General features: G+C 46.1%; 1 protein-coding gene across 3 annotated transcripts in view; it reads right to left on the bottom strand.

Moving 5' to 3' along the window:
• Gcnt2 (glucosaminyl (N-acetyl) transferase 2 (I blood group)) overlaps positions 1-27,837 on the bottom strand; it is a 90,084-nt gene that overhangs the window by 46,094 nt on the left and 16,153 nt on the right. The window contains exon 1 of one of the 3 annotated variants that reach the window (XM_057787577.1): positions 18,381-19,617. The exons of the other annotated variants lie outside the window; for them this stretch is intronic. Within the exon in view, the coding sequence (XP_057643560.1) occupies positions 18,381-19,299 (919 nt within the window). The 5' untranslated portion in view covers positions 19,300-19,617. Of the gene's footprint in view, positions 1-18,380; positions 19,618-27,837 lie in introns of those variants that run through there. 3 annotated transcript variants of the gene reach the window in all.

Below are 27,837 nucleotides of genomic sequence, written 5' to 3'. Positions count from 1 at the left end.
CCTCCCACCAGCGCGTGCTGGAATCACAGGTGGTGTGAGCCTTCATACTCAGCTGTCTTCCAGTTAGAAAGAAAAAGTCTAGGAGAACAGCAATGGCATCTGTCTAACAAGCCACCTGTGTCTTCCCCCTCTCTTCCCCCCTGCCTCGTTCATTCTTTCTGCCATACTTTTCTGCTTCCTTAGCCAACCCCGCTGGGTAGCAGTGTTTGTTCCCTTTGCCAGCTGTAAGGCTTCCTAAGCAAAAACCAAACCCAGCAGTGAACAGGAAACCTCAACCCTAGGTTTTATAAGTGACTATTTGGTTCCAGTCAAACAACAGCCGAAGTAAAACTATTTGTCTTTTAAAACAACCTTTGTCTGACTTCCGAGGTCTCCTTTGTGAGGGAGGGGAGAGTTGCAAATTCCCAAGACAATTCTCGGCACCCAGGGTCCAAATCTTCATGTTCTTGGGGTCCCATCTCACACCAGCTATTTCCAACTGGTTGCCAGGCACACGCACGGGGGGTTTGGTTAATTCGGTTTGTTGTTTGTTTGTCTTACAGTATTGGTGCTGGGAACAGAATCTCCAACTCCCACAAGCTAAGCATGAAGTCTCCACCAAGCTCCAACCAGACTGGGAGACGAGACATTTTACAACATAGCTGAAGCCAGGAGTCTGTGTCATCATGATCCCATTGTCTGGACGTTTTCAAATAAATGGAAACAAAACAAGGGAGCCATTTACGCCAGCTGCTAACTTCAATAACCCTATGAAATTTTTAATTCGTTTCTAGCTTACCCAATCCACTCTTTCAATAGAGTCTGACGACATTTGCTTGAGTTTAGACACTTTGTTAATTAGGACAGAGTTCTTGGGCAAATCACCAAATTCAGGTATTTCTTCTGCTCCCTGTCATAAAAATGAGCACTTACTCCAGCTTCAATGTTGCTATATTTGAAGTCACTACTGTTTGAAATGAACTTAACTTATTTATAATCTTGCTTTTCCTAAGACAGTGAAGCTACGTATTCAGCACCATTCGCTTATTCTGTCAGAATATGTTCTTAAAGGGTCTGGAAGCTTGCCTATCTGTACTGACAGGAGTTGCTGAGCTGCATGAGAGTTGTTCTCAACAGCCATCCAGGTGCTAAGCAGTTATTGCAAGAGGCATCCGTGAAGAGAACAGAGACATTTGAGGTACAGATTCTGGTCTGGCCTGAAACGATGTAACTGAGGATGACCTTGAACTTCTGACCCTCCAGTCTTGACCTGCTGAGATCTCGGATTACAACTGTCTGCCACCACACCAGTTTATACAGTACCGGGGATCAAACCCAGGCTGTCTCAAATGTCAGACAAGCACTCTAGCAGCTGGGCTACATCCTCAGTCTCTAATTCTTGATTCTGACATGCCTTGGGGAAAGAAAGGTGAGCAAGAGTAGAGCCAAGGAGTCTCAGGGTGACCAGGTGTCCCTGTTTGTCCAGGAGTGAGGGTGTTCCCAGAACATGCCATGCTCAGTGCTAAAACCTAGTAAGTCCTAGGCAAACCAGAAAGAGCTGGTGTCCCATCCTCATCCTGTCTCGTCCCTCGTGTCCGGTCTCTGTCTATGCCCAGATTGAGAATCATTGCAGGAAAGGTATAACTGCAGAACAATCACTAATTGATCAGAATGAAAGGGAAAGAGAACCTCAAACCACTGGCAAGGCTGGGGGAAGAACCACTTGGCAAGGCTGTGTCTACAGCACACAAGTCTATGTGACCTTCTTCGCATTTCTTCCTAGTGAGGCACAGGGGCAGAACATTCCCAGGATGGGCTCTCAGTGAACCCAGAAGACTGCACCTAAACCAAGCTTACTACGAATTCCCCAGTCCTCTCGTGGACGTGAGGTTTTAGTCACAAATGATGGGGAAACCTAAAAAGATAATTACCATAAATGATACCATATCTACCCTTTCCCCACTACACATGAATTGGAGATCTTGCTATGTTGTGCGGCATTAATTAAAAGGGGAGGATGATTTTATGAATGAGAATGTTTATTCTAAGATGATCAGGAAGTGATAAGAGGCTCAAAAACCACTTCAAAGGGCAGGCCAATCAACAGTCATTTCATCTCTCTGGCTCATCATTTCCAAATTCGTGCATTAAGTTTGGAATAAAATGCACTCTATGGCTCCCTTCGGCTTAAAATGCCGTCACTAGTCACGAAGAGGAGGGCTGTTTTTATAGGGAAGTTGCAATGGGAGACTTGGTTTAGGTTGAGGGGTTGCCAGGCGAAGTCCAAAAGTTGTAAGATAATAGAGATAAACCAAAAAGGCTGTGAAGTGGGGGAGAGGGCCGCTAGCTCATGCACCAACTGTGCGGAAGAATAAAAAGGGAAAACAGGGAGCAGTCAGCCGCGGTCAGCCTTTCCTGGCACTGCAGGGTCTGGGGAAGGCAGTTTCTATGTGGGAAGCCCGAGAAGAGCTGTAGTTCGAGGCAGGGGTCTCCTTTCTACAGAGCCCCAAGATGGAGATAGAACTCAGACTTGACTACAGTACAGCTCAGTGAAGGGGGAGCTATGCAAGGATTGGGGCGCAGAAAAAAGATGGCTACTGAGGAGGTCAAACAGGAAGCATCCAGAGAGGGAGCAGGCTGACCTTGGCATGGAGCTAAATCTATTAAGCCAACCCGAGTCTCTGGCTTCCTTGAGAAAGAACCGTGTTGTACCCTCCCCATCTACACAGTTAAACTTTGATCTTTTCAGTCTGGCTGTAAGGCTGACCAGTGTGGCTGTTTTACTTTCCTGATCCCCAGGCAAGCTTTATTTATGTATTAAAATACAACTGAAATGCCACTACACAAATTTGTCCTTTGACTTGATTTGCCATTGGCTGCTTTTTTTTTTTTTTTTCAAGACAGGGTTTCTCTATGTGTCCTTGGCTGTCCTGGAACTCACTCTGTACACCATGCTGGCCTTGAACTCACAGAGATCCAGCTGCCTCTGCCTCCCCGGTGCTAGGACTAAAGTTGTGCATCACTACACCAAGCTTGACTGCCCATTTTTGCTTCTTCAATGCACAACGTGGCTTAGTAGGTGAGCATGCTGTATTTGCTACTTTCATGTTGCTGGAAGAAAACACCATGATCAAGGCAACTTGTAGAAGAAAGGGTTTACTTGGAGCTTATAATTCCAGAGGGATAAGAATCCTTTTCCATCACAACTGGTGTAGGGAGTAAGTCCTATCGTTTGACACGGATACAGCCAAGTCAGGGACTAATGACTCGGCCCCACAGGAGGGTCAAAGCCTTCCCTGAATGAGGCTCAGAGGGATCTCAAAGACTCCAAAGGTCTGAAGGCAAACGTTGATAGTGTGTGCAGAAAATATCCACCTTTCTTTCCTTGGATATGTTAGGGCACTGTTGACCCCCAGACCCTAAATTTCTGGTAAACAACTTGTTTTTGCTATGCTTGCAGCTGCTCTGAACAAAACAACTTGTTCTCCTCTGTTTGCAGCTGCTCTGAGCACGAGACTCTCAGGAGTTCCTGATGGCTGGGGAGTGGTTTCTGGTGGGTTTGGCTGGGGCGTGGCTCTCAGTTAAGGATCCCTATATAAGCTGCCCCAGAACACAATAAAGGGGGCATTCTTGGGGAATTCAAGGATGGTCCCTATCTCTGTGTTTGTGTTTCAATCTCCAGCCCCTTGCCTAGCTTGCAAATGGTCCCATAGGGCAGGCTACAGGCACAGTACCGTAGTACACTGTAGTAGCACGGAGTTTTACAGGATGTTTGTGGCATGAAGGCTGCTTGCTTCCTTTCAGAGACTGTTGCTGCCAAGATTACCTAAACCTGCCTCCTAATCCAGCTGTGTGGAATAACCCTACCTCCTTGTTTAGCTTGATTAATTACCCTGTCTTTTTGTTTGGCTGTATATAATAACCCCACATCCCTGTTCAACTGAATAAACAGACCGAGCTTCCGGGGTGCTGGGGCTTCTGTCTCAGAGTCCAGACTACCCACGTGACTCAATAAGCTGGGACAATTTACAGAAAGTCTTAGATGTGACAAACATCTTTGCCAGAGCTATGCCTTGTGTCCAGAGAGATGATTTTGAAGGGGCACACAGGCCAGAGATCATCTGGATGGGTAAGAAGGTAGTCAGCTTATGAGGACTGAAGGACCTGAGGTAAGGGTGGTAATTATGAGAACTCAGAACTCACTAGATATCCTTCACGGGATGCACAGAACGTGCCATTAGATGGGAGGAATGGGGCAGCGAGTTCTGGCCAGGGAAATTGGCTACCAGGAATAATGGTGTGGGGGGAGGCAGATGGAAGAGAGAATCTGCCAAGTAAGAATGAGTAGGAGGCCTGGCGGTGGTGGCGCACGCCTTTAATCCCAGCACTCGTGAGGCAGAGACAGGCGGATCTCTGTTAGTTCAAGGCCAGCCTGGTCTACAAGAGCTAGTTCCGGAACAGGAACCAAAAGCTACGGAGAAACCCTGTCTCGAAAAACCACAAATACAAAATAAAAAGAATGAGTAGGAGATTGGAAACAGCACCCCCAAAGCAAAGAGAAATACAGGGGAGTGGCAGGTGAACTATGCACGGTTTTAGGGATGTTCTGCCAATGTCAAGATCACCGAGATAGAAATAAGAAACAGTGAGGTCAAAAGGGGAAACTCGGAACAGAAATAAGGAATGTGTTCACCCAAAGCCTCAATTTCCTTCATTCCAATTTCCCTGAGAACGCTTGTGCTAAACTCAGCTGGTATCCCAGAGTCATTTCAAACACTAGCGACCAAGAATACACAAAGGGCAAAATTATCCATTTCAGTAAAAGTTTCCCAAGGAGGGATTAGCAAAGCCATGAACTCTGACCCATTTGGCAGCATGACAGCCCTGTCATGATCTTGAAGTTGGAGTTGGAAGATTTACAACAAATTTTTAATTCAAAGACAGCTAGCTTCCGTCTTTCTCTTTGGTAGATTGATTTCAACTTCTTAAATTTTATTTTCTGTATATGGGTGTTTTGCCTGAGGTATGTCTGTACATCATCTGCCTGCCTGGTGCCAATGAGTCTAGAAGATGATATGGGATCCCCCGGAGTCACAAACAGAAGCCTCCGTGTAGGTACTGAGAACAGAACCTTAGTTCTCTGAGAGAGCAGCCAGTGCTCTTAGCTGCTGAGTCATCTCTCCCTAGCATTTTTATCCCATCTTCTTAAGTAGAAACACCTTCTAGAAAATAAGCAGCAGCAACAACCACACAACTCTAGAAGAACAAGTCTGCATGTTGCATTGTGGACAATGGACAGAACACTGAATTGCACAGGAAAAAGAGAATGAATTTTCCCTGGCTTTGGCAATTGCTAGCTGCTCTATACAGTCAGCGAGTCGAATCATCGAGGCAGTTTATATATCCTCACAGGGGTCAGGAGCAAAGTCGGTTTTACTGGAAAACAGTGGTGTTGTTAACACTCAATCCCTTTGGGGAAAATCCCTTGGGAATGTGTCATACTAAGATGGCATGCAGGCCTTCCATCATTCCAACACAGACAATTTCCCTTTTAATCTTGTTTCTCCTAATGAGCAACAGATGGGGAAGCTGCCTAGCGCTGGGGCTCTTATGCCACAGATGTACACTGCGCTTTAACATTAACCAGCCTCGGGACCGACCACACCACTGCAGTGGTAAGCAGAGTCCTTACCTCTCTCTGGACCCCAGACTCATGGGAGGCAATGGAGGCCAAGCTGGGATGATTCCCACCACTTGAATTTATGTAAAATCTAGGCATGGACGCACACCTATAATGCTAGCACTTGGAGGACTGAGAAAAGTAGAACATGAGTTTGAGGCTGGCCTGGATTATTACAAAGTGAAGACTCAAATACAAGAAGGAAATAAATCTGCATAAGTGTATACACATGCTGTAGGGTTTCCTCAGGATTGAAACTTCTCCAGGAGAAAGGAGGGAGATTTCGAGGCTTATGACACCCATAAGAAACTTACGGAGCTTTTTTGTTTTCCTCTCTGCATCCCTGGCTATCCTGGAATTTGGTCTTTTAGACCAGGCTTGCCTTGAACTGAGATACACCAGCCTCTGTCTCCTCCAAGTGCTAAGATTAAAGACAAGTGCCACCACCACTGGGTAAAACTTACAGAACTCTAAAGGCCCCTCCAGGATGCTACAGAAACAGTAAATGGTTGATATAGGAGAGGGTCTTCAGACGTGTGGTCTCTGGAATTGTACAGGAAGTCCAGGGACATGTTTTTAGGATTCATTGATGTAGCTCCTATGTTCCTGTAAGCAATCTCCTGCATGTAGCCCCTGACCCACACATACTTCTGCTTGACTGGTGTGAAACTACACCGGTTACATTCGGTGCTCTACTTGCTACGCACTAAAGGAACTAGACTGAGAATTTAAAAGCAGACAGAGACAGATAGACAGACAGGACCATGGGACATCCTTGAGACAAGAACGCCAAGAATGCCCGCTTTATTGTGCTCAGGGGCAGCTTATATAGGGCTCTGGCCACGCCCCAGTTCTCGGGATCTTTCACCTGCAGACTCATCAGAACCCACGCCCCTGCCATCAGGGTCTTGTGCTCAGGGCAGCTGCAGGCAGAGGAAAATAAGTTGTTTACAAGAAATTCAGGGTCTGGTGGTCTGCAGTCCCCAATAGAGTGGAATCCTTTCTCCTCCCAGGAGCAAATGGGCCAGTCGTCAGGAAAAGTAAAAGAAAGTCAAAATGCAAACAGCATCCATCGAGTGTATATAAATGGTATGAATGTAAGCCGCCACTGTACTAAGCGTCGCTAGTGTGTGTCTCAGTGGTTGTGGTCTATCTAAGGGAAAGCCGGGCATGAACAGTTGCTACCTAGGAACATTCGAGACAGTAGTGGCAGACTGACAGCCGAAGTGTGGGAGCCCAGAGCAAGCATGAGAAGAGGCTTTCCAGGCAGTGCGACTCTTTTAAGAGTCTTTTAAGAGAAAAAGTTTGCCAGTCAGGTGTGGGTGAGACTAGAAGAACGACCCAGAACATCCTATCCTGGCAGAGGGAATGGCCTGGATACGGCACAGCTGGGGCCCACAAGGTAGCCGGTAGAGCTGACATGTACAAGAGTTTGGGGCCCAGTTCGAGGAAGCGCTGGAAACTCCCCAATCCAGGTGGCAGTGAGCATCAAGGGCCCAGCAAAGAGGCTGGGATATCATGCTGTAGCAGATGAATGCGTATGTTTCTAAGGAAAGAAGTGACCATATGCCCAGGAATAGTTTTATCGAGGTCATCTGTCACTGGAGGATAGGCCAAAGTGACTTGGAGAGGTGAGACGGCTTAGCAGATAAAGGCACTTGTCCCACTAGACCGATGAGGTAAGTTTGATGTCCAGAACCCACAGTGGAAGAGGAAGATAGAATTGACCGTAAGTTGTCCTCAGACCTCCACACTTGTACTTGTGGCATACATACACCCACCCACAAGAAAAGTGAAATTCAAATCATTTTTGGAATGGAGTCAGCTTTAGAAGACATATCATTTTAAGAGAGGTTCACAGGATGATTGACAGCAGGAATAGGGAGGCAGCTGGTGCCTGGGGTACTGGTGGTTGGGGCGCTGGAGGCTAGAAGCAGTTTACTCGATGCCTGTACCTAGTGATCATCTTAGCATCTCAATGCTGGATGCATTTGCCGCTACTCCCTGGAGCGGGACCTGTTCGTGTTTATCACCCTACAGCATTTGCACAGGAGCCAATAGCGTTCGGGCTCTGCCCACTTCACCTCGGCTGCAGCTCTTGCTCTTAACCCCTCTGCCCCAGCCTGCTCTCCCATCACAGACAGGATCTCTGTGGCTCCTATTCTCTCTGCCTGTTACTTCTGTCCCAGAGTGTACGTGGCCATCTCTCATGGAGAGGCAGACGGTATGCCATCCCTGCCTAGAGGATTTTGTAACCTACCTGACCTGAAGAAGGTCCTTTCGTGTAGCATAGCATTAACCTAATTCTCTAATTCTCTTGTTTCTTCCTGTCTCTTCTGAAACATTCATTTTATAAGGCAGGGGCCTTACTTGTCAAACACATGACTAAACTCCAGGTCGGCACCCTGCTCCCTACACATCTATGGACAGAATCACCACTCTGCAGATGAAACTATGTTCTCCATTGCACACTCCTAGTCCAAAAGTTTAAAATCTGAAGTACTCTAAATATTGGCAGCACAAGTGGAAAATTCCAACATAGAAATTTGTGCACCAGATTATTAAAAATACCATGTGAAATTTTATATACATACCTTATGGCTATGTATATAAACCACAGGTGAAGCCGGGTGGTGGTGGCTCACGCCTTTAATCCTAGCACTTGGGAGGCAGAGGCAGGAGGATCTCTGTGAGTTCGAGGCCAGCCTGGTCTACAGAGCTAGTTCCAGGACAGGCTCCAAAGCCACAGAGAAACCCTGTCTCAAAAAAACAAAACAAACAAAAAAAAAAACCACAGGTGAATTTCATCTTTGGACTTGAGTCCCACCTTTAAGATTCTACATTATGTTTGTTAAAGGACTTAAAAATTTCTAAAATCTGAAACAGGTCTTCATCCAGACATTTTAGGTGTGAGATACACATCGTGAACTACACTTACCACAAACCGTGACACATCAGCCCTATTCAAAGCACTGGTCTAAATGATTAAAGCCTCATTGTGTGTTTGATAGACAGAGAAAGTGGGATAGAAAAGCTGGGTAGCCTATCCAAAGTCACACATCTTGTACCTAGAAGAACCCAGATTCAAACCTGGGGCTACAGGGCGTATGCTTTTAGCACATGGAATAAACCTGCTAAGCAAACTTCACAGATGGCAGATGGCATGGCTGGGGCTGGAAGAGCCAGGACCCTGTCCTGGTATTCTCTGTCTCAGAAGCCTGCGTCCCAGACAAAGCCAAATCTCCATCGGTGAGGGTGAGAGGCAGTGTGAGAGATCCCAGTCTACAGGGGTAGAATTCGGACACCTGCAGAGGGAGGGGCATGAGTTTATCTATCAGTGTGAACAGCACACCAGTGTTTGGATCACACTATGTCTGGTAGTCACAGGCCAGAGGACATCTTCCTGGTGTGCCCACCAATAGGATTCCTGTGAAGATTCAACAGAGACCATGCTCAGTCAGTGTGTATTTCCTTCCCCTTTCTGGGCTCTCTCACATGAAAAACCCAAGATCTCTGAGAAAATGGACCATTAGGAAGAAAGGGGGAAATGCTTGTAGGCCCAATTATATAACCACTCCACAGTTTAATAAATATGAATTTTCCCTTTCATTGTCTGGACTCTTGGAGTTACTATAATAACTAAATGAAGGATTAATAAAACTAGAATTAATTTAAAATTAGTACATAATATGTTAATTTGCTTTTCCCTGTTTATTATACAGTTCTGTTTGTTCTTCTTAAGGAATACTTAATATATGTATTCAGATAAGTTATTTACTTCTTTTTTTTAAAATCTTTTTTGGCAGCATAGAAAGAAATGAGTGTCACTGATATTTCATAGACATGTATCATTGTGTGTGTGTGTGTGTGTGTGTGTGTGTGTGTGTGTGTGTCTATTTCCAGGGTCAAACCTAGGGCCTTGAGCATCCTCAGCAAGACTTCTACCATTGTACCACTTGCCTCAGGCCAATACAGTCGGGCCTTTTCACTCCTCCCCCGTCATACATTATCATGTTAAGTTCCTCATCTGTACCCTGGGCATAGCAGGCCTCCTTCCATGGCATCACCATCAGTACTGAAGGAGATCAAGCAGAAGAAATCCTCTTGCAATCTAAGCGTGTCCATACACAATGAAGTCACACCGTGATTCCAAGGTTTCTATGGCTTCTGGGAAGAGCATTATCCCCTGTGCAGGTTAACTCCAGTTAAACTCGTGTGTGTGTGTGAAAATGTACAGATATATGTATGTTTTGTATTTACGGATATATATACACATACACACACACACATATATATTTATATGAAGCTTATAAAGTAGGTTTCCATATGGCTTTTTCGAACATTCTTAGTGTTAGTTACACCTCCTCCTACCTCCTCCATCTCTGCCCTAACTTCCCCATCCCTCTCCCTACTTAAGCTTCCCTCCCCATTTAGGTTGCCAAATAAGAAACCCAGTGTATGGGCTACACCCTTCCAGCTGTTTCAGGGGTATGCTGGAGACCCTCAGAGTAACACAGGAAATTGTCCTTGCTCTCAGTTGCCTACCAAGCTTATTGGTAAGACTCTTGCTAAAGGCACACTTTAGTCACAGGATGTGGAGAGCCCATGGAAGCTTCCTTCCTTCCTTCTGTCATAGTATTAGAAGCTGCTGAGGAGGCTGCTGGGAAGTGGGAGGGATTCATCAACAGTCTCATCCAGCTGTGAGCTCTGTGAGCTACAATAATGACTAGCATGGTAAGATACACCCATGGATATAATATTGGCAGAAATGTTATGGAGAAACCAACCACTTTCTGGTTGGATTGAAGAGCCATTCCACAGGAAGAAACACACCTGGAACTGTAAATCTGGCTAAGAACCCACCGTGGGGAGCGCACAGGCCCAAGGGGTGAACCCACTGACATAGCATCAAACCAGTCTCTGAATATACGCTCTCTTATAGATGAGTATGGCTTTCAGACCTCATGAGAGAAGTTTCTCTGTGCACTGGATTGCGGCTAATGATGAAACAGCTGGTTAAGTTGTAGGCGCAGGGAATAAATGCCTGTGGGGTACTCAGCCGCAACGAGACATCTATATCGTCCGCCCACCTACCTAAGCTCAGGGACTATTGTGGAAGCAAGAATGGAAAAATTCTAAGAGTCAGAGGGTGGGGGTAGATGGACTTCAAAGGAACAGTGCCCCTGGGACATGACAGCTACACTCATGAACTGACAGCACCTATGTTTGACTGAACAAGACCAGAACAAGGTCAAGTCAATCGCTTTCCAGCATGGATCAGGTTAGGGACTCACCCGACCACATCCTTCACAGAGGAGTTATTGATACGTGATGATTTTTTTGGGAGCGAGAGAGTCAATGTTCTTTAAGGATGTGGCTCATGATAGGTTGACCATGTTCTAGTAGATTGACCCCAATGGCAAGCATTTAGGAAGCACAGATTGGACACTGTAAGTTATTAAAAAAAAAAAAAAGAAAAGTCATGCAATTGGGAGCAGGTATGGAGGTAAGGAGTGGCTCTGGGAGAAGTTTAGGGGGAGGAGTGGAGGTAATTATGATCGAAATACATTGTTGTATGCATGCTTGAAATTCTCAAAGAAATAATTTTTTTTTTTTTTTTTTTTTTTGGATTTTTCGAGACAGGGTTTCTCCGTAGCTTTTGGTTCCTGTCCTGGCACTAGCTCTTGTAGACCAGGCTGGCCTCGAACTCACAGAGATCCGCCTGCCTCTGCCTCCCGAGTGCTGGGATTAAAGGCGTGCGCCACCACCGCCCGGCAAAATAATTTAAATCATATATATTAAAAATAAATATTTTCTGCAGGAAATCGATATGGTGAAGAGGTCACTCGCTACTTCCCTATGAAGATAAATTTCCAAGCTATAACTTCCCAGGTGGTTAAAGCCACATAGAGGGTTTCCCTCCAACACCAAGTGAGGACAAGATGAACAGCTCTCTGGTATAGGACAGGGAGACCGGTGTGAGCCTCTGTCTGTCCTCACCTGTCACAGTGAGTGCCATTCAGAACTGGGGCTGGTCCTTTGCCTTTAGTTTCAGGGCAGGAAAGCAACCCAGGAAAGATACGTCAGCACTTTGCAGGCCTGGCTTTGATGGAAATGTGGAGCAGGCAGTACCGATGTGAGGACCTCCCTTCTTGATCTGTTCTACAGCTGCCAGGAAACCATCTTCCCTTTTCCCCAGGAAAGCCAATCACCCAAACCAAGTAAAGTTGGAGCTATTTCTGGCCTGTTTGGCATTGCATGGAGAAAATCTGCCCAAGAGAAGCTAAGTTAGAGTAAGACAGAGACAGAGAGACCAAACTCATCCATGTTGCCCAAGGACGAGTATGGTTCTAGGCACTAAAGTCCCAGGCCCTGCCCCAGCCCACCCCCACTACTCGAATTTGGACAAAGAGGGATGGCTGGTCTCCTCTGGATAGAGGGCTTTGTAAGGAAGACACTGAACACCTTGTTTCACCCTCAATTTGGAGGCCAAATCCCTGGGATTTGTTTAAGCTACTTTGAGCTGAATGCCTGTCACTGGCGACCTAAAATGTGAGTGCACTTTCCCAAAGAATGTGTCACAGTTTAAAATGGCAAAATAAATCAAAGGAGGAAATAAGTTATTTTTAGAATTTAAAATACGAGGAGGAAATGGGATCATGTGGTCTCTTCTAAGGTGGAGACCATTTTGTTTGACAAAGAAGCACTGAAAATAAATACATATACAAATGGGCAGAAAACGGAAAAGAAGCAAATGAAAACATTGTTAGGGACGGAAACAATCATGGCAGAGAAAGGTCAGCTTGCTCATGAGCAAGGACTCCCAAGAACAAACAAGGCTGTTGTGGGGGGCGGGAAGGGGGGCAGAAGGGCAAAAGCCCTTTTCGTTAGAATCTGGCCTGCCCTAAAGGGAGAAAAGATAACTTAGCTATCCCAGCAGGCTGTGGAAAAGCTAGACCAGCCAACACTTCCATAGATGGGGATCCATTTCACACACACTCTTCCAAATACAACAAAATGCCATACAACACTACATGGCCACACAGAGTTACATGGCTTCTAGATCTCTGTCATGGGCAGGCAAACAAAAATATGTCAGAACAAGAAGAGCTAGGGGAAAAAGAGTCCTTTTTCAAGGTGACTTCCCTCAGTGAGAACGGGGCAAGTGCTGGGTGTCAAGGCAGTCGGTGCCTCAGCACCCGCGACTGCCTAGTGTCGGAGCAACCTGGGGTCCCACTGGGCCTTCTCTGAGAATGCTGCTCAGAGAGCCACTTCAGAATGACAAGTATGCTCCCTGGCTTTCTGGAGGCCTGAGACTGGAGCTCCCTTGGACCTCTTTGTGATCTCCCAGTTACCTGACCCTCTCCTCTCTCTCTCTCTCTCTCTCTCTCTCTCTCTCTCTCTCTCTCTCTCTCTCTCTCTCTCTCTCTCTCTCTCTCTCCCTTCCTCCCAATAATCTTCTCCCTCAGCTCTTTCACCTCCTCCTCCACCCACTTCTTCCCAGCCCTCACCTCCCCCAGGAGCCTCTCCTCTGCTTTTTCTTCCCCTCCCCCTTTCAGACCCCCCATTCTCTTCTGCCTCTCCTTTCCATCACCCTCCCTCTTCTCTTCCCTCCTTCTCCCTTTCCCCTCCTCCTCTTCTGTCCCTCTCTCCATCCCTCCCCTCCTGTCCCCCTTCTTCCTCCTCCCCCCTCCATCCTTTTCTCAAGGCCTTGCTTGCCTGGCAAGGATCCTACCACCAAGCTACAGTCCCAGCTCTCTTACCTTAAAGTAGCATTGCAATTTTATCCCCCGTTCTTTCACTTTTCTCATTCTGACTCACGCTGTTCTTCCCTGCCTTAGACCATTTTTCTTCACGTCTTTTAGAGAGTTGGAAAGAACGCATCATCATCTTGGGATGTTCTCATTGTCTTCAGAGAGATTATTCTGGTGCTTGTGGTTTCCTTTTCTCATACTTCTTTTGTACAGGAATTAATCTACATATTTCATTTTTATATAACCCCAAGTTCCTCAAATTTTTAAGAGGGTGAGTTCACAGACTATAGATAACTTCCAGTCACACTTTTTTTTCTTTTGGTTTTGTTTTGACTTTTTCTTTTGTTTTTCTGTGCTAGGGATGGACCCCAGAGGATGGCATAGGCTAGACAAGTGTCGTACCACTAAGCCACATCCCCACCCAGACACCACCTCTACTGCTATAACAAAAACTGAGAAACAAGCCATTCTCCCCATAGAAAGACAACTCAAGATAAAAGGAAGCAAGAGCCGTGTGATGTCACGTGACACGGGGCTGCCTCTGAGAGTAGCCTTTCTCAGCCTCTTAAATGATTCATACTTCGTCTTCTGACACCATATCAGATACAGCTCAGCCTCTCACTCATATTTCTCTTGGGAACGTTTTGGGGAAGTGAATCCATTTGGGCAGCCTCTTCCTAACACTACTGCTTACACTCTGAAGTCTTCAGGAGAGAAGCGGGTGATGGCTCTGAAGGAAGAAATAACACTGTTCTTGCACGTCAAGAGCTGGCACTGGACAGCCCTTCTCTTCAGAAGGTGACAATGCTGAACACGGAGTTAATGTGATTAAAAGCTACTTGGGAGTAGAGAATCGCACACACGCCCCAAACTGTAAACCACCAAGATGGCTCCACAGTCAAATGCCAGAGCTAGCCAAGCACGATTCAACTTTTACATTGGTTTGAAGATTGGAGAGTACTTTTAGCGGTGTGTGATTGAATTCACTAGTAATTTGGGAATGCTACACCTAACAAACAGGATTCCCTTTCTCTGTAAATCACAACTCTCCCAACTGTCCAAGAAAGAAAGAAGGCAGAACCCTAGGAAGTGACCTATTATCCTGTAGCATGTCTCATGCAGAATTGGGGTGGACAGGCCATTGGCATGGGCTGCCCTGGCCTCCTCCACGGGGAGCTGCTCAGCTGAGGAGCTGTCTCCCTCAGCTCCTGCAAAGAACGGAGCACTGTCCATGAAGCTAACAGGCAGTATGAGCCCCTAGGCTCCAAGCTCTGCCACCCAGATTACTCCAGGTACTATATTCTGGGCAGTGTGTCTTCTGCAGGGACAAGTGGACTCTTGCTGGCTGAACCTCTTATTTGGTAGCTGGAGATGGGTGAACTTGCACACTTTATTCACGGTTCTACTTTGCTGTGAGAAGGTAGAAGCTAGCAAGCCACACTACAGACCTCCAGTCACAAAGGTTTTCTCTCCTGGACTAAATTAGTCTATTTTGAAAATGGGTGTAGCACAATTAATTAAAACCCAGAGACTGATATAGGGGTTCAACCTGAAGATCAGAAAAGCAAAACAGTCAGTCACTGGCTCTTATCTCTACCTCAGTCCAAAACGGCGACCCTGCCTCCAGGAATCCTCAGAATGAGACTGTGTGTGAGAGCTGTCTCCTCCCATTTTATATTCCTCTCTCGTGCTGGGATTAAAGGTGTGTGCCACTACTGCCCAGTTTCTATGGCAAACTGGAATGGCTACTGGGATTAAAGGTGTGTGTCACCACTGCCTGGTCTATAGAAAGCTAACCAGGAGGGCTGTTTTACTCTCTGATCTTCTGGCAAGCTTTATGTAATAAAATAAAAACGAAATATCACTATTTGATATTTGATATTTGATCACTCCACTAAGATGGAGTCTTGTTATGATGCCCAGATTAGACTCAAATTTCTAGGCTCAAGGGAGTCTCTTCCTCCTCTGGCATCCACACACTAGGATAGCAGGTAGATGTCACCTTGCTGGTGACACTGGTTATTCTTTACTTCTCCTTTTGTCTATTGACTGGCAGGAAAGAGGAAGGAGGCTGAGGGAGAGAGGAAGTTCTTCTGTTCTCGATTTTGGGGGGGCGGTACTGATTTGGCATGGGTCAAACTGTTCACCCCTTGCTGAAATAGAGATATTTCACAAAAATCAAAACTCAGTCTCATAGCTGCCTCCCTCGGTCCCTCCCTCCGTCTCTCCATCCCTCCATCCCTGGTTTCTGCGGCAGGACCCTGATATGTCTAAGCTGTCTTTGAAGCCACATCCTGCTGGTCCTCTCCTAAGCGCTAAGAGTACAGGCACATACTGCCATGCCTAGCCATCTCTTTCGCTATTTTACAAAAAGTGACAAGCCCTACTTTGTCAGAGTCACATAATGACCTTATCTCACTCAGTACCATACCCAGAGTGCACATGGCCAGACTCCAATTCTCATGAATTTTAGGAGAATACTGGAAATAGAAAAGGGATAAATATTTAAATATGGAAATCAGCTTCTAAGTGCTTAATGTCCCCAAATGACACGCCAATAAGGGAAATGACAGATCAAGGGTAAAAAGATGACAGGGCGCACTGAACCCAAGCTAGGTGGCTCTGGCAGTCACCCTGGGATTCAGAGACCACACCCCCTGGTATTTTCCAGAACACGAGTATGTTTATTACCCAGCCAGCCCGGCCCTGCTGCCCAGAGAGCTTACCAGCATTCCCAACTTGGCACTCCCCCAGTGGCAGAACAATGATTGCTTTTCTCTCCCCGGCTAGTGCTGTCTAGTCCATTAGCAATCCGTTTGCCTTTTCCACTGAGTCCAGGGCGTGCTGCTGCCTTCCAGAGAAACGCTACCACGTTTTTATATACGTTTCCAGGAGCATGATTCAGGGCTAGTGAGATGGCTCAGCAGATTAAGGCACCTGCTGCCAGGATTGACTAAAGTTTGAGCCCCAGAACCCTCATGGAGGAAGGAGGAAGCCAACTCTCCAAAGCCATCCTCACTATTGAACTTAGGGGGTCACAGTACGTACCCTAAGAAGTTAAAGAGATCTAGTGATGCCCTGTATCCTCTCTTCCCACTGTGGCCACAGGACATAAATCTCTTTTTGCCTTTTACTGTTAATGCGGCTGTGCTAGTTGGCTTACTGAGGACAAGTCATCAAGTTTGGTTTCTTGGGATATAGAACACGGCCCTCTGACATCCGCATCTGTGCCGTGACATACTCTGTCACTGACACACACAAAATAAATAAAACTGTAATCAAAATAACTTATCTTGTCAATTATCAAAGGCAAAAACATTTTGCTGAGAAAGAAGGGGCTGTGTCTTGGGATCTCATTATTTGTATGAAGTGAGATGTAAGGTTTTCTTTTTTTAAAAAAAATTTATTTCTTAAATTACCCGTATGTAAGCGTGTCTGTGGTGCAAGTACCTGCATGTGAGCGCAGGTGGCTGTGGAGGCCAGAGTCAGATCTCTAGAGCCGGAGTTACAGATGGTTGCTGGGACATCCTATGTGGGTGCTGGGAAAGAACTGAACTCTGGCTCTCTGGACGAGCAAGCAGTATGTGCTCTCAAGGGCTAAGTCATCTCTCCAGCCCCGTACTTGTATACATCCAAATATCTCGCAGCCTTCTGCATCTTCCACAGTCTGCTAGGGCCCCACACATAGTAAAGCCCCATGTTTCCCCATTTGTTTACACATCCCTTGCTTGCTTACACTGTTTCATCTAACACAAACTTACTGAACGTTTACTATGGGATCTAATCATTGGGGCTACAGCAATCAAACGGAGATAGAAAATGACCTCAACTTCATGGAGCTCCCATAGGAAAGACCAGGAACAAATTCAGGCAGATCACTACATGATCATTATACATAGAGACTCCTTAAAGGGAAAACTGGGCAGTGTGCTGGCACATGGCTGTGCGTGAGGAAGGGGCAGGTAATTGACCAGAGTAGCCCTCCTTGGAGAGTTTTGGTCTGGTGGGTGAGAAAGAAGCTGTGTGCTTCTAGGGGGAGGCAGGAGGGCGGCTCAGGCAAAGATCTTGGGCTAAGAGAAAGTCTGATGAATCTGTGGAGAAGAACTTCTAGTACAAACTAAACACGGTACTAAGAGATGACTGGCAGACATAAGCTGCCAGCGTCACATGGGAAGGCGTTGATTGGGAATGATCCCACAGAGAGCACCACGAGCACTGCTAAAGGACTAGGGCGAGACTAGGCCAAGGGCTCTACATCCCTAATTCCTCTTTCTTTCTTTCTTTCTTTCTTTCTTTCTTTCTTTCTTTCTTTCTTTCTTTCTTTCTTGTCTTTCTCTCTATCTCCTTTTTTTGTTTTTTAAAGAAGCAGATACTTCAAAAGTCCTTTAAACACAGCCACCCCTCAGCATCCCTAGGGGACTGGTTCCAGGGCTCCTTGGAGTAATGGAAGCCTGTGGATATAAGTCCTTTACATCAAATGGTGCCACATTTTCATATGACCTATGCACACACAACCTCCTGTATATTGATTGGCATGCTCTCCGCATGACTTGTAACCCCTAACTCAGTGGAAGTGCCACATGATAATTGTTAAATTGCATTGTTTAAGGACTCATAAGAAGGAAGTTTTTTTTTTTTTTTTGGTTTTTTTTTTTTTTTTTTTTGGTTTTTCGAGACAGGGTTTCTCTGTAGCTTTGGAGCCTGTCCTGGAACTAGCTCTGTAGACCAGGCTGGCCTCGAACTCACAGAGATCCGCCAGCCTCTGCCTCCCAAGTGCTGGGATTAAAGGCGTGCGCCACCACCGCCCGGCCCCTTAAGGACTCATAAGAAGGAAGTTTACATGAACTCAACACAGACACATTCTTTTTTTCAATGAATATTTTCCATCCAAAATAGGTTGACCCCTGAAATGCAGCCTAGGATGACCTGCAGGCATTCCTATGCATGCAACACGGACTCTCACATACCTGGAATCCTATTGAGCGTCACCCAGAAATGCTCATCGGGACTGAAAGTGTCTTTGGACCAATGGAGCAAATCAACTGCCCGGGGGTCATGGAGAACAAAGTTGGCAAACTCTCTTGATAGAGCGACATAGGCAGAGCCAAAGTAAATGGTGAGGTTGTGGGGAGGTGGAGGCTTCAGTGCAGTGGTTCTGATCACATAGGAAAGCTCTTTGCTCAGGTGTTCCCGGTGGACATACTTGGTCCTTCCTATGGCGTGTGCTGGAGGCAGCACCCCTGGGGTGAGATTCTGCCCCTTAAGCCCTTTCAGGTACTGAACTATTTCCTTGTTGGTTTTTAGGGGGAAGTCCTGCCCACAGGTGTTGATGGCATATTTCCAGGGGACCTCGGAGGTGGACAGATCTTTGATGCAGTTCAGGTCAGCCTGGAGCCGGGATATTCCACCATAGACCACGGGCTCCATCTTAGAAGCCATAAAGGCGTTGGGGAAACAACTCACCAACTGTTCCACCGCACCTTTGAATTCAGGGGTTGCCTTTTCGTCCACATGAATACAGTAGATATTTTGAGGCATGAAGATAGCCCTGAAGAGCCTTGCAAAGGTGTCAAAATTGTGATGAATGACCATGACATAGGCCAAAGGAAACGCGACTTCTTCCTGAGATAAAGGGGCTGTGATATAGTGGCTTTGGGTCACATAGTCCGTGCAAGAAGGCTTCTCATGGATCATCAGTTTGTTTCTCCATGGGAAAGGGGTTTTCCCGTTGATAAAGGATGCGCACACCTGAGACAGCATCACGGAGTCCGAGACGTTCAGCTTCTGGTAGCTTTGATGTCCCCCAAAACTTAACACGTACAGCACAATAAAAACGATGACAGTAGTCACAGAGGCTACGAAGAGGTAACGCAGGGACGGAGGCATGCCTTCGAGAGGGGCGAGATGTCAGAGCTCCCGTCAAGCTCCGCCAATCCCTTCCCAGACTTACTTTTTCCTGGGAGCTCTCGCTGTGGTACATGCTCCAGTCACTGTGAATTCCTGCCGTTTCATCTTCCCGAGCTCAGCGGCTGGCTCTCGCCTCAAGCTGATATTAGAATCTGATCCCGCCTCTCTCAAACCTCCTTTGTCTAAAATCCAGCAGCAGGTTGCCGGAGCCCAGCCTTTTCCTCCTCTTCCTTGGGCCTCCCCGTTTGCGTCTGCGGGCTGTTTTACTGGCACTGCTACCTCTTTTTCAATTCTATTTCCTCAGGGGGTTTCTCCTAGTCCTTCCTCCTCCTGTTACAATCAGCACAGCAAAAGCCAAAGTTGAAGGGATGAGCCGGGCTAGGCGTGCGGCTTCCTGCCCTCCTCTACTGCCTCTCTCGCCTGCTCTGTTGCCTACTCTCCGGGATGTGCCAGCTTAACAACCCAGGGGATCTAACACAGCCTCCGTTCTGTGAGCTGCAGTTTCGGGAGAGTCCGCTCAAATGACACAATCTGAAATAAAAGCACACCTCCTCCAGCCCCACTCCATTGTAATGTTTTCTAGCCCCACCCCACCAGTTTCCAAAACAAGAGCTCCCAGGGGGAGGAGTTCCGGTCCTAGGGGATTTGACACGGCAGAGGTGGGGGGGCGACTTTGACATGAACCCCTCTCCTCTTACTCAGGCATCTGCTCTGGTGTTACAGAATGTTGGGGTCTAGTGAGCAGGTGGTAAGCTATACCCTCTCATTTGGATGAAACCTGAAGGCTTTGCAGAACGGGAGCTCCTGGCTACAAACAACGTTACGGATTTGCATCTAAACAGCGTTAAGGGCTTAACGATCTCCATTCTTGGACTTTTCCATGACTTTACGTTAAAACAAAACAAAACAAAACAGGGTCTCAAGCAAGCCAGACTGGCCTGGAACTCACTAGGTAGCAGAGGTTAGCTTTGAACTCCTGATCCTCCTGACTCTAGCTCCCAAGTGCTGGCTTTCACCCATACCCAACTTTGCACGACACACTTTAGAGGCAGTTTTAAGCATCCTCTAGGCTGCCGATTGCCTTTCCATTTTCCTAATCTATGTGTCTGCACTTCACAAGTCAGAGTCTTTGCCCTGTGCATTGACTCCCAGTGGAAAATGAGCTTCTATGCCAGCCTGTGAAGAAAGAGAGCCCTTCAGTTCTCAGTGTCCCTCTGCAGAGTCTGCTGGTAGACCAGACCAGCCAGCGGATCCCTTCCTACAAGGACTTGAGATTCAAAGCACCCAGACTCCAGCCCAATGGCGTGCCCTGTCCTGAGATGGAGTTTCACTCTTCCAGCTTTTATTATTTACATGTTTTGTTTTTCTGCTTGCAGATTATTTTTCTTCCCCCTTATTACCCTCTTTCTGCACCTGCCTCAAACAAATGTTCTAAGGAGTCCTCCCCTGGGTCTTTAGGTCAGCAGCAAAAGAAAATGCAGCCTTTTCAAAAAGCGGCTCCCATTTCTTCCAGTGTTTTCTCTGGTCCATGGCAAGGGACAGTTCAATCTCCAGCTTCATCCCCTTTCCAAAAATAACCCTGTTAAATATTAGGTTATTTCGTCTGCTGTGTCTAACACAGAGTGTAATTTTGGCATCAGTAATTTCGTTTTGGCGAAGCCTTGTGGCTTAGAATGAACAGTGAAACCGCTGCAGCCTGACAAAGTATACAGATACATAACTAGGGTAAGTAAATCTGTTCTCATTCCCCTCTCCAACTGGCCAATAACATGGAAGTTCAGATTTACACAGACTGAAGAGATAAACATTAATGGCATTACTCTATTAAGAAGTACAGACACTGACCAAAATAAAAAGTCACATAATGCTTCTGAATTTAATCCAGTGCCACACCAGTGGGGCTGTTCATGTATTTAAAAATACAGCTGTTGTTCCTCTTTTGTCTGCTCTTGGACCAATTCCCCATTCTTGGGTCCTGAACTAAAAAACCTTGTAGGAGAATGTTTGATGAACCTGGTTATTGTATTAGAGGCTGCTAGCTGCCTGTTTCTTTTCCTTCTGAACAGACTGCAGTCAGTGTGTTTATCCAGAGTGGACACTGTGAGCTTTTGGCTGTTGAGCAGGGAGGTCTCAGCCTTCCTAGAGTCAAGAACAAAGTTGATACCCGCAGGCTTAGCAACCATGCCCTTGGTCCTCTCTTTGAGAGCAATTACTCCTGAACTAGTCAATGAATCAGGCTAGACATGCCTGCCCTTCCCTGGGGCCACCTTAAAGACATTCTCTCTGCTGCAGACAGAACCCCTTATGTGGGGAACACTAGCCAACAAGTCTTTTTGAGGGTTGGGTATGGAGCTCAGTGGTACAGCATCTGTCCAGTACTCATAAGGCCTTGGGTTCAATGCCTAGTACAACACGGAGAGCACACATGCAAGACTTGGAACCTACTACAGTCCTGTTATCCCAGCACTTTAGAGATTAAAGCAGGGAGGATAACAAGTTCAAGGCCAGGCTGGGCAATTAATGAGACCCTATCTCGAAATAGAAATAAAAGGTTTTAAAAAGAGAAATGAGCTGCAGAGAAAAACAAGATAAAGGCCTATCGCTCAGAAAATTGCTGCTTGCCCCACCCAATCAACTGTAAGGGAGAAAAGAGCGGGGTGTTATGCAAAAGCAAAACAAACAGTTTGGGCTTAATCCTGTTGCCCAGAAATACACAAAGGATCAAGTGCAGGAACACCTCCAGGCAAGCTGAGGCAACTAGTGGAAGATTTCAGGCTTTCCCGCACCTTCCCTCTGCTGAGCTGCAGTTCTGAGGCACGCTTCATTGTGCTTTCATAATTGTTCTGGGACTTGTTTTTCATCCCCAATTAATCATTATTCTTTACTCAGGGAAGAGCTAGAGAAGGCGCAGGTTCATACAGAAACACCAGATTATAAAGTTAAATAATAGCAAAAAGGGGCACAGGAAGCGTGGCTGGGGGAGAACTGACTGAAAATTTAATGCAGTTGCATTGAGGGTGTCGAGTTACCCAGGCAGAAAGGGCTCACAAAATGAGGTGAACTTGAATCAGGTCCTGGGTTTCTCTTTGGAAGGACGTGTTTAGGTGGTTTGGTTTGGTTTGATTTTGTGGCAGGGCCATTAGGAGGAGCCTAGTCCAGCCTAGAACCCTAGATGCTCTAGCATTAGCCTCCCGACTGCCGGAATGACAGACACGTGCCCCCATGCTTGGCTCCTTTGTTATGCAAGGAAAACAATGACTCAGGGATTCCTTCTTAACTTAAAATGTAGGGATTGGGTTTTCACTTTGAAGCTGAGAAAGCAGAGGACTTTGACGTCCCTAATTGCTCTGTCTAATCAATTAGGTAACTCCATTCCAGGCTGACTGATGGTTTAGAAAAGATGCTTTTGGTTTATGTTTCAATTGTGATGATCATGGCTCTAAAGAGAAGGAAGAAGACCTCTCCAAAGCCCATCTTTAACCAAAACAACAATTCTTTCACAACTCAAACATCTTCCAATGAAGTCCTCTAGGGAAAAGCATCCTCCTGGGGCCAATCAGTTTTGCTTTCTATCCCTTTTATCTAATTAACAACAGAACAAGTTGTTATCTCTCATCTGAGAAACCCAAAGCATTATTTTATTTTAAATTCTTGTCAAAGTGTGGGTGGGGGCAGAGCTAACATGCAGAACTTCAAAGGCCCCAGTGGTCACCAGTCCATGGCATCACGCATGAGCTAGAGGGAGCTGAACCTAATGTTGCTGAGGCAAAAGTCAACCGCAAAGACCTTCTGACTGCAAGACGGTTTGAAGCAAATACTTGCAAAACACAGTTTACAGTGCGTCCAGATGAACTCATGTTAAGGGGCATGCAGGAACAGTGTAGCATTTAGCAGTCAGAAATAACACCATTTTGGCTTTGGGGCCTTAGAGAATGACAGGGTCTTGGGCTGTAGTCCAGGCTGGCTGACTTGGAGCTCACTCAGTCTTGGTGCAAGGCTTGGTAATATTTCCTGAATCATATTTCAAGACATCACTTTCATTTGCTTGCAGAGATTAATTGTTTAACCCTGGGAAGGTAGATTAATTGTTTAACCCTGGGAAGGTAGCAACTTCTTAACTATGTTACCAAAACAAGCATTCTGCCAAACTGGGTTTGCCTGTAGCTGTGGGGTGAGGACAGAACGAATCAGTGGCTTGCCAAAATTTCTTTCCATTTCCTGGGATTGGGGTGGGGGTGCAAAAATGCAAGGATCAGGATTCTCATTCCAGGTGTTCAGTAGGTACCAGGGGAGTCAGATGACCTGGATTTCAGTCCTACATAATGATGGTAGTTCAGATCTCTGGAGCAAAGTTTGAGAACCCATGGATCAGAGTCCAAAACTCCTTGATTTCCCCCCTTCCTCCATGGTCACACCAGACTTCCTTCACTGAGTAATGTGCTCTAAGAAAAAAAAAATCTTTTGTGATTAAAAACTACCTCGCAATGTAGAAAAAAATCATCATGAACTAAGATGACAGATAACCTCATCTTTGCAACACAATTTATCATGGAAAATGAATGGAGGTGGTTGTTCCAGAGCATCAGTGATGTAGGGCACCCTTTGCTCCCTACCAGAATACCAAAATCTGGGATGCCCAAGTCACTTATAGAAAAAGACAATATTTGCATATACCCTATGTATATCCTCATGTATATTTTAAGATCACCGCTAGATAACTTCAAATACCTAATGCAATGTAATTGTCATATAAAGAGTTGTCATGCTTTGTTATGTAGGGAATAATGATAAGGAAAAAGTCTGTACTTGCATAGTACAGGTACAATTATTTTTAAGACAAGAGCTCATATAGCCCTGGCTGGCCTTGAACTCACTACATAGCTGAGGTTGACCTTGAACTTCTAGTCTTCCTGCCTCAACCTCCCAAATACTAGGAGTACAGGCACACACCACCACAGGAACTACCAGATGTAATATTCTCTTGAGAGAATATTTCCTATCTGAGGTTTGTTGAATCCATGGATTCAGAGCCGTGATATGACAGGCCAAACTACACAAACAACGTGAGAAGCTGAGCACGTAGACATGTGGCCACTGCCACTGAAATGAGAGAACCCTTGTTACCAGCCACTCATCCCCCGATGCGTCTCCGATTACGATGCACAGCGGCTACCCTTGTGTGTAATCCATCCTTCACAAGCTGCTGGGAAGGAGAACTCAACCAGCATGACTGGGGGAATTAGCGTGAAACCCAAAAACGGCTGGTGTGGAGTTCAGTTTAGAGCGCACTTGTAGGGTACACAGGAAGTCCTTAGTTCCACCCCCAGCTCCACATAAGCCAAGTACTGGTAATCCATTCCTCTAATCCTAGCACTCAGACAATGGAGGCAGGAGGATCTCAAGTTCAAAGCTGTCCTGCAGGCTAGCCTGAGAGCCGTAGGTTGTGACTCAGTGGACAGAATGCTTACCACACAAGTGTGAGGACAGGAGTTCAGCTCCCTGGCACCAGCACACAAAAACCTGGTGGGCATGGCAGCCTGTCTTCGATGCCAGAGTAGGGTAAACTGGCTGCATCTTAGAGCTGCACGTTCAGAGAGACCCTGGCTCAGCAAATAAAGTGGGGAGCCTTCAGTGTTGGCCGCTGGCCTGCCCATGTACCCACACACATGTGAGCACGCATACACAAGCTTGAACACCACATACACATAGAGAGAGTGGGGGGCGGGAATGCCAGCATTAACGAAGACACTGAGAACCTGCTGGGAAGGAAGGGTATTTAGTACCTCTTAGAAAAGCTGACAGTAACCCTGCAGTCATCTCGGTCCCGCCTCCCCATGCCAGGAACTCATTCAGGAGAAAGATACTTATTTATCAAATGACATATAATTCAGTCATTTATACAAACGTGTGACTCATACTTGACCTAAAATAAAACAACCAAATGTCTGTTAACAGCTACTTCACAAAGCATTCATTGCTTAACCCCAGCACTGTTGATACCCTGGGCTGAAATGCCTCTTAAGGGCCTCTTGTGTGCAACGTAGGATGCCTAGGAGCAATCTTGTCCTCCATCCTCTAGATTCCAGTAGCATACTCTGCCTCAGCCTCCAGCTGTGACCACCACAAAGGTTTCCAGGTCCTGTTCCTTCTCTGTATTTGGTAATGAGAAATCTTGAATAAAATTCAACTGCTTAGCCGGGCGGTTGGGTGGCGCACGCCTTTAATCCCAGCACTCCGGAGGCAGAGGCAGGCGGATCTCTGTAAATTTGAGGCCAGCCTGGTCTACAAGAGCTAGTTCCAGGACAGGAACCAAAAAGCTACAGAGAAATCCTGTCTCAAAAAAAAAAAAAAAAAAAAAATTCAACTGCTTGTCATAAGAAAAAGGAAATCTTCCGAACACAATATTGAGGCAAAAGTGCCTGCCATATTGTATATCTCTATTTCTATAAGGACGCAAATAGGTGAATGTCAGTTAAACATGAACGTTTCCACTGGAGTGCGGCTCATAGGTGTGTGCGGTATTATGAGAGCGCATCACACTGAACACATGTGCATTTATCAGACAGGAATGAATGAGTGAGTGACCCTGTTCTGAAACAGACAGAACTGAAGAGCATCGACCCCCCCCACCCCCCCCCCACCCCCCGCACAGGCCCACAAGTAGCTCAGTGCAGGACGACAGCCTGGCACTTCTGCCTCCATTTCATGCCTGTCTCTTTTCCTTCGGCTGAGGCACAGATGTAAATCATTGTCCAGAACTGTTCCTGAGGCACCTCAGATTCCCTGAATACCAGAAACAGACATCTCCATGCCAGATGAGGGCAACTGTCCCCCACGATAAGGTTGCACCCTGGAGCGGAAAGAACCTTCTCTTGAGAATCAGAATGATGTCCTCAGCTGATGACAGCCACGGTGATAAAGACTTCTTCAGGCCACCTTACAGAACCAGACCAGGGAGCATTATCAGCCTGACCCCAACCCCAGACCAGGAGGGCAGAGTTAGCATACCCGGGTCCCTCTGTTTATTAAAAGATATTTTAAGATATGTCTTAAGCACAAAAGTGAAGAGAGAGATGGTCAAGGAGAGAATAAAAATTCTACCTGTGGTGTGTGCTTCACAGCAGGGAGTCTGAATTAGGTTTCTTTAGGATAGGATTTAGGTGGCTGCCAAGTTACTTGCCTAAAAGTTGCTAAAAGCACCACACACACACACACACACTTTAAAATTGCTCCGAGATGTAGTTTACAGCAATGGTAAAAGTTCAGGAATTTTTCTTGTGCAAACAAAGCTGTCAGGTGGATTTATGAGGATAGGGTTTAGGTTGAAGAATGAGATAGGAGTACTGGAAAATTGAGATGATGTACCAGCCTGGCACTATGTAAGCCCGGGTTAGCTATTGCCCTTGACAAGGTGTCTTTTGGAAGACACAGCCATCTTTGTGGGCAACTTTGGCCTGAAGATTCCTGATTCCGTGAGCAGGTCAGGCACACCTTCTGTCTCATGCTTTCCTTTCCAGGTCCCCACAGTTGTCCCTGTCTTTCTCTCCTTTGGAATCTGACCACTGGTGTGGGCATAATTTTGTAAATGGAGACTGCTCGTTCATTTTCTGGCCACTCAGACCCGAATAATCACATAGAAACCATATTAATTACAAGACTGGTCAATGGCTTACGCATATTCCTACCTAGCACTAATATCTTAAACTAAGCCCTTTCTATTAATCTGTTCATCGCTAGGAGGCTGTGGCTTATCGGGTAAGGTTCTGGCGTTTCTCTTCTTCGGCAGCTACATGGTGTCTCCTTTACTCCACCTACTCTCTGTTTATATCTCTTTTCAGATTTCCCTCCTGATTTTGCTCTGCTAAGTCATTGGCCAAAGCAGCTTTATTCATTAACCAATAAAAGTAACACAATAAAAGGACATCCCACATCAAAAAAAGATTAGAATTCATTTTTCCTCTCTGGGTAGCCCTGACTGTTCTGGAATTTTCTCTGTAGACCAGGCTGGGCTCAGACTCTACTTCCCTCTGCCTCCTGCGTACTGAGATTAAAGGCACATGCCACCACCACCCTAGTGGCCCTAGAAGGTTAGAATTGCAATCATGGTAGGAAGCTGGTTTCATTCCTAATAAGAAAACTGGGAAGAAACACATTGGTGACTATCCAAAGTGATGCAAATGTGTGTGGAATGCTGTCAGACACTCTCCCAGATTTGACAAGCTAAGTAACAGAAGAATCTTCAAAGCAGCAAGAACCCATAAGAAAGCATAGCTGGGTATTGGGACACACATCTGTTATCCACGCATATAACAGGAACATCAGAAGATTAGGGCCAACCTTAATCACATAGTGAGCTCGAGGCCAGCCTGGGAGCCTGTCTCAAAAAAAAAAAAAAATCAAACCAACTATAAATGCACAGAAAAAAAATGTTGGTATAGGAAGTACTACAGATTGGTGCACCAATGTGGGTTGACTAAATCCACTTTAAAATATCTGAAAAGAAATTCTAGACACACA

The sequence above is a fragment of the Chionomys nivalis genome, chromosome 13 (genome assembly GCF_950005125.1).
Source record: "Chionomys nivalis chromosome 13, mChiNiv1.1, whole genome shotgun sequence".
Taxonomy (NCBI): Eukaryota; Metazoa; Chordata; class Mammalia; order Rodentia; family Cricetidae; genus Chionomys; species Chionomys nivalis.
Note: the sequence above shows the minus strand (reverse complement) of the source record. Positions and strands in the feature narration are given on the sequence as shown.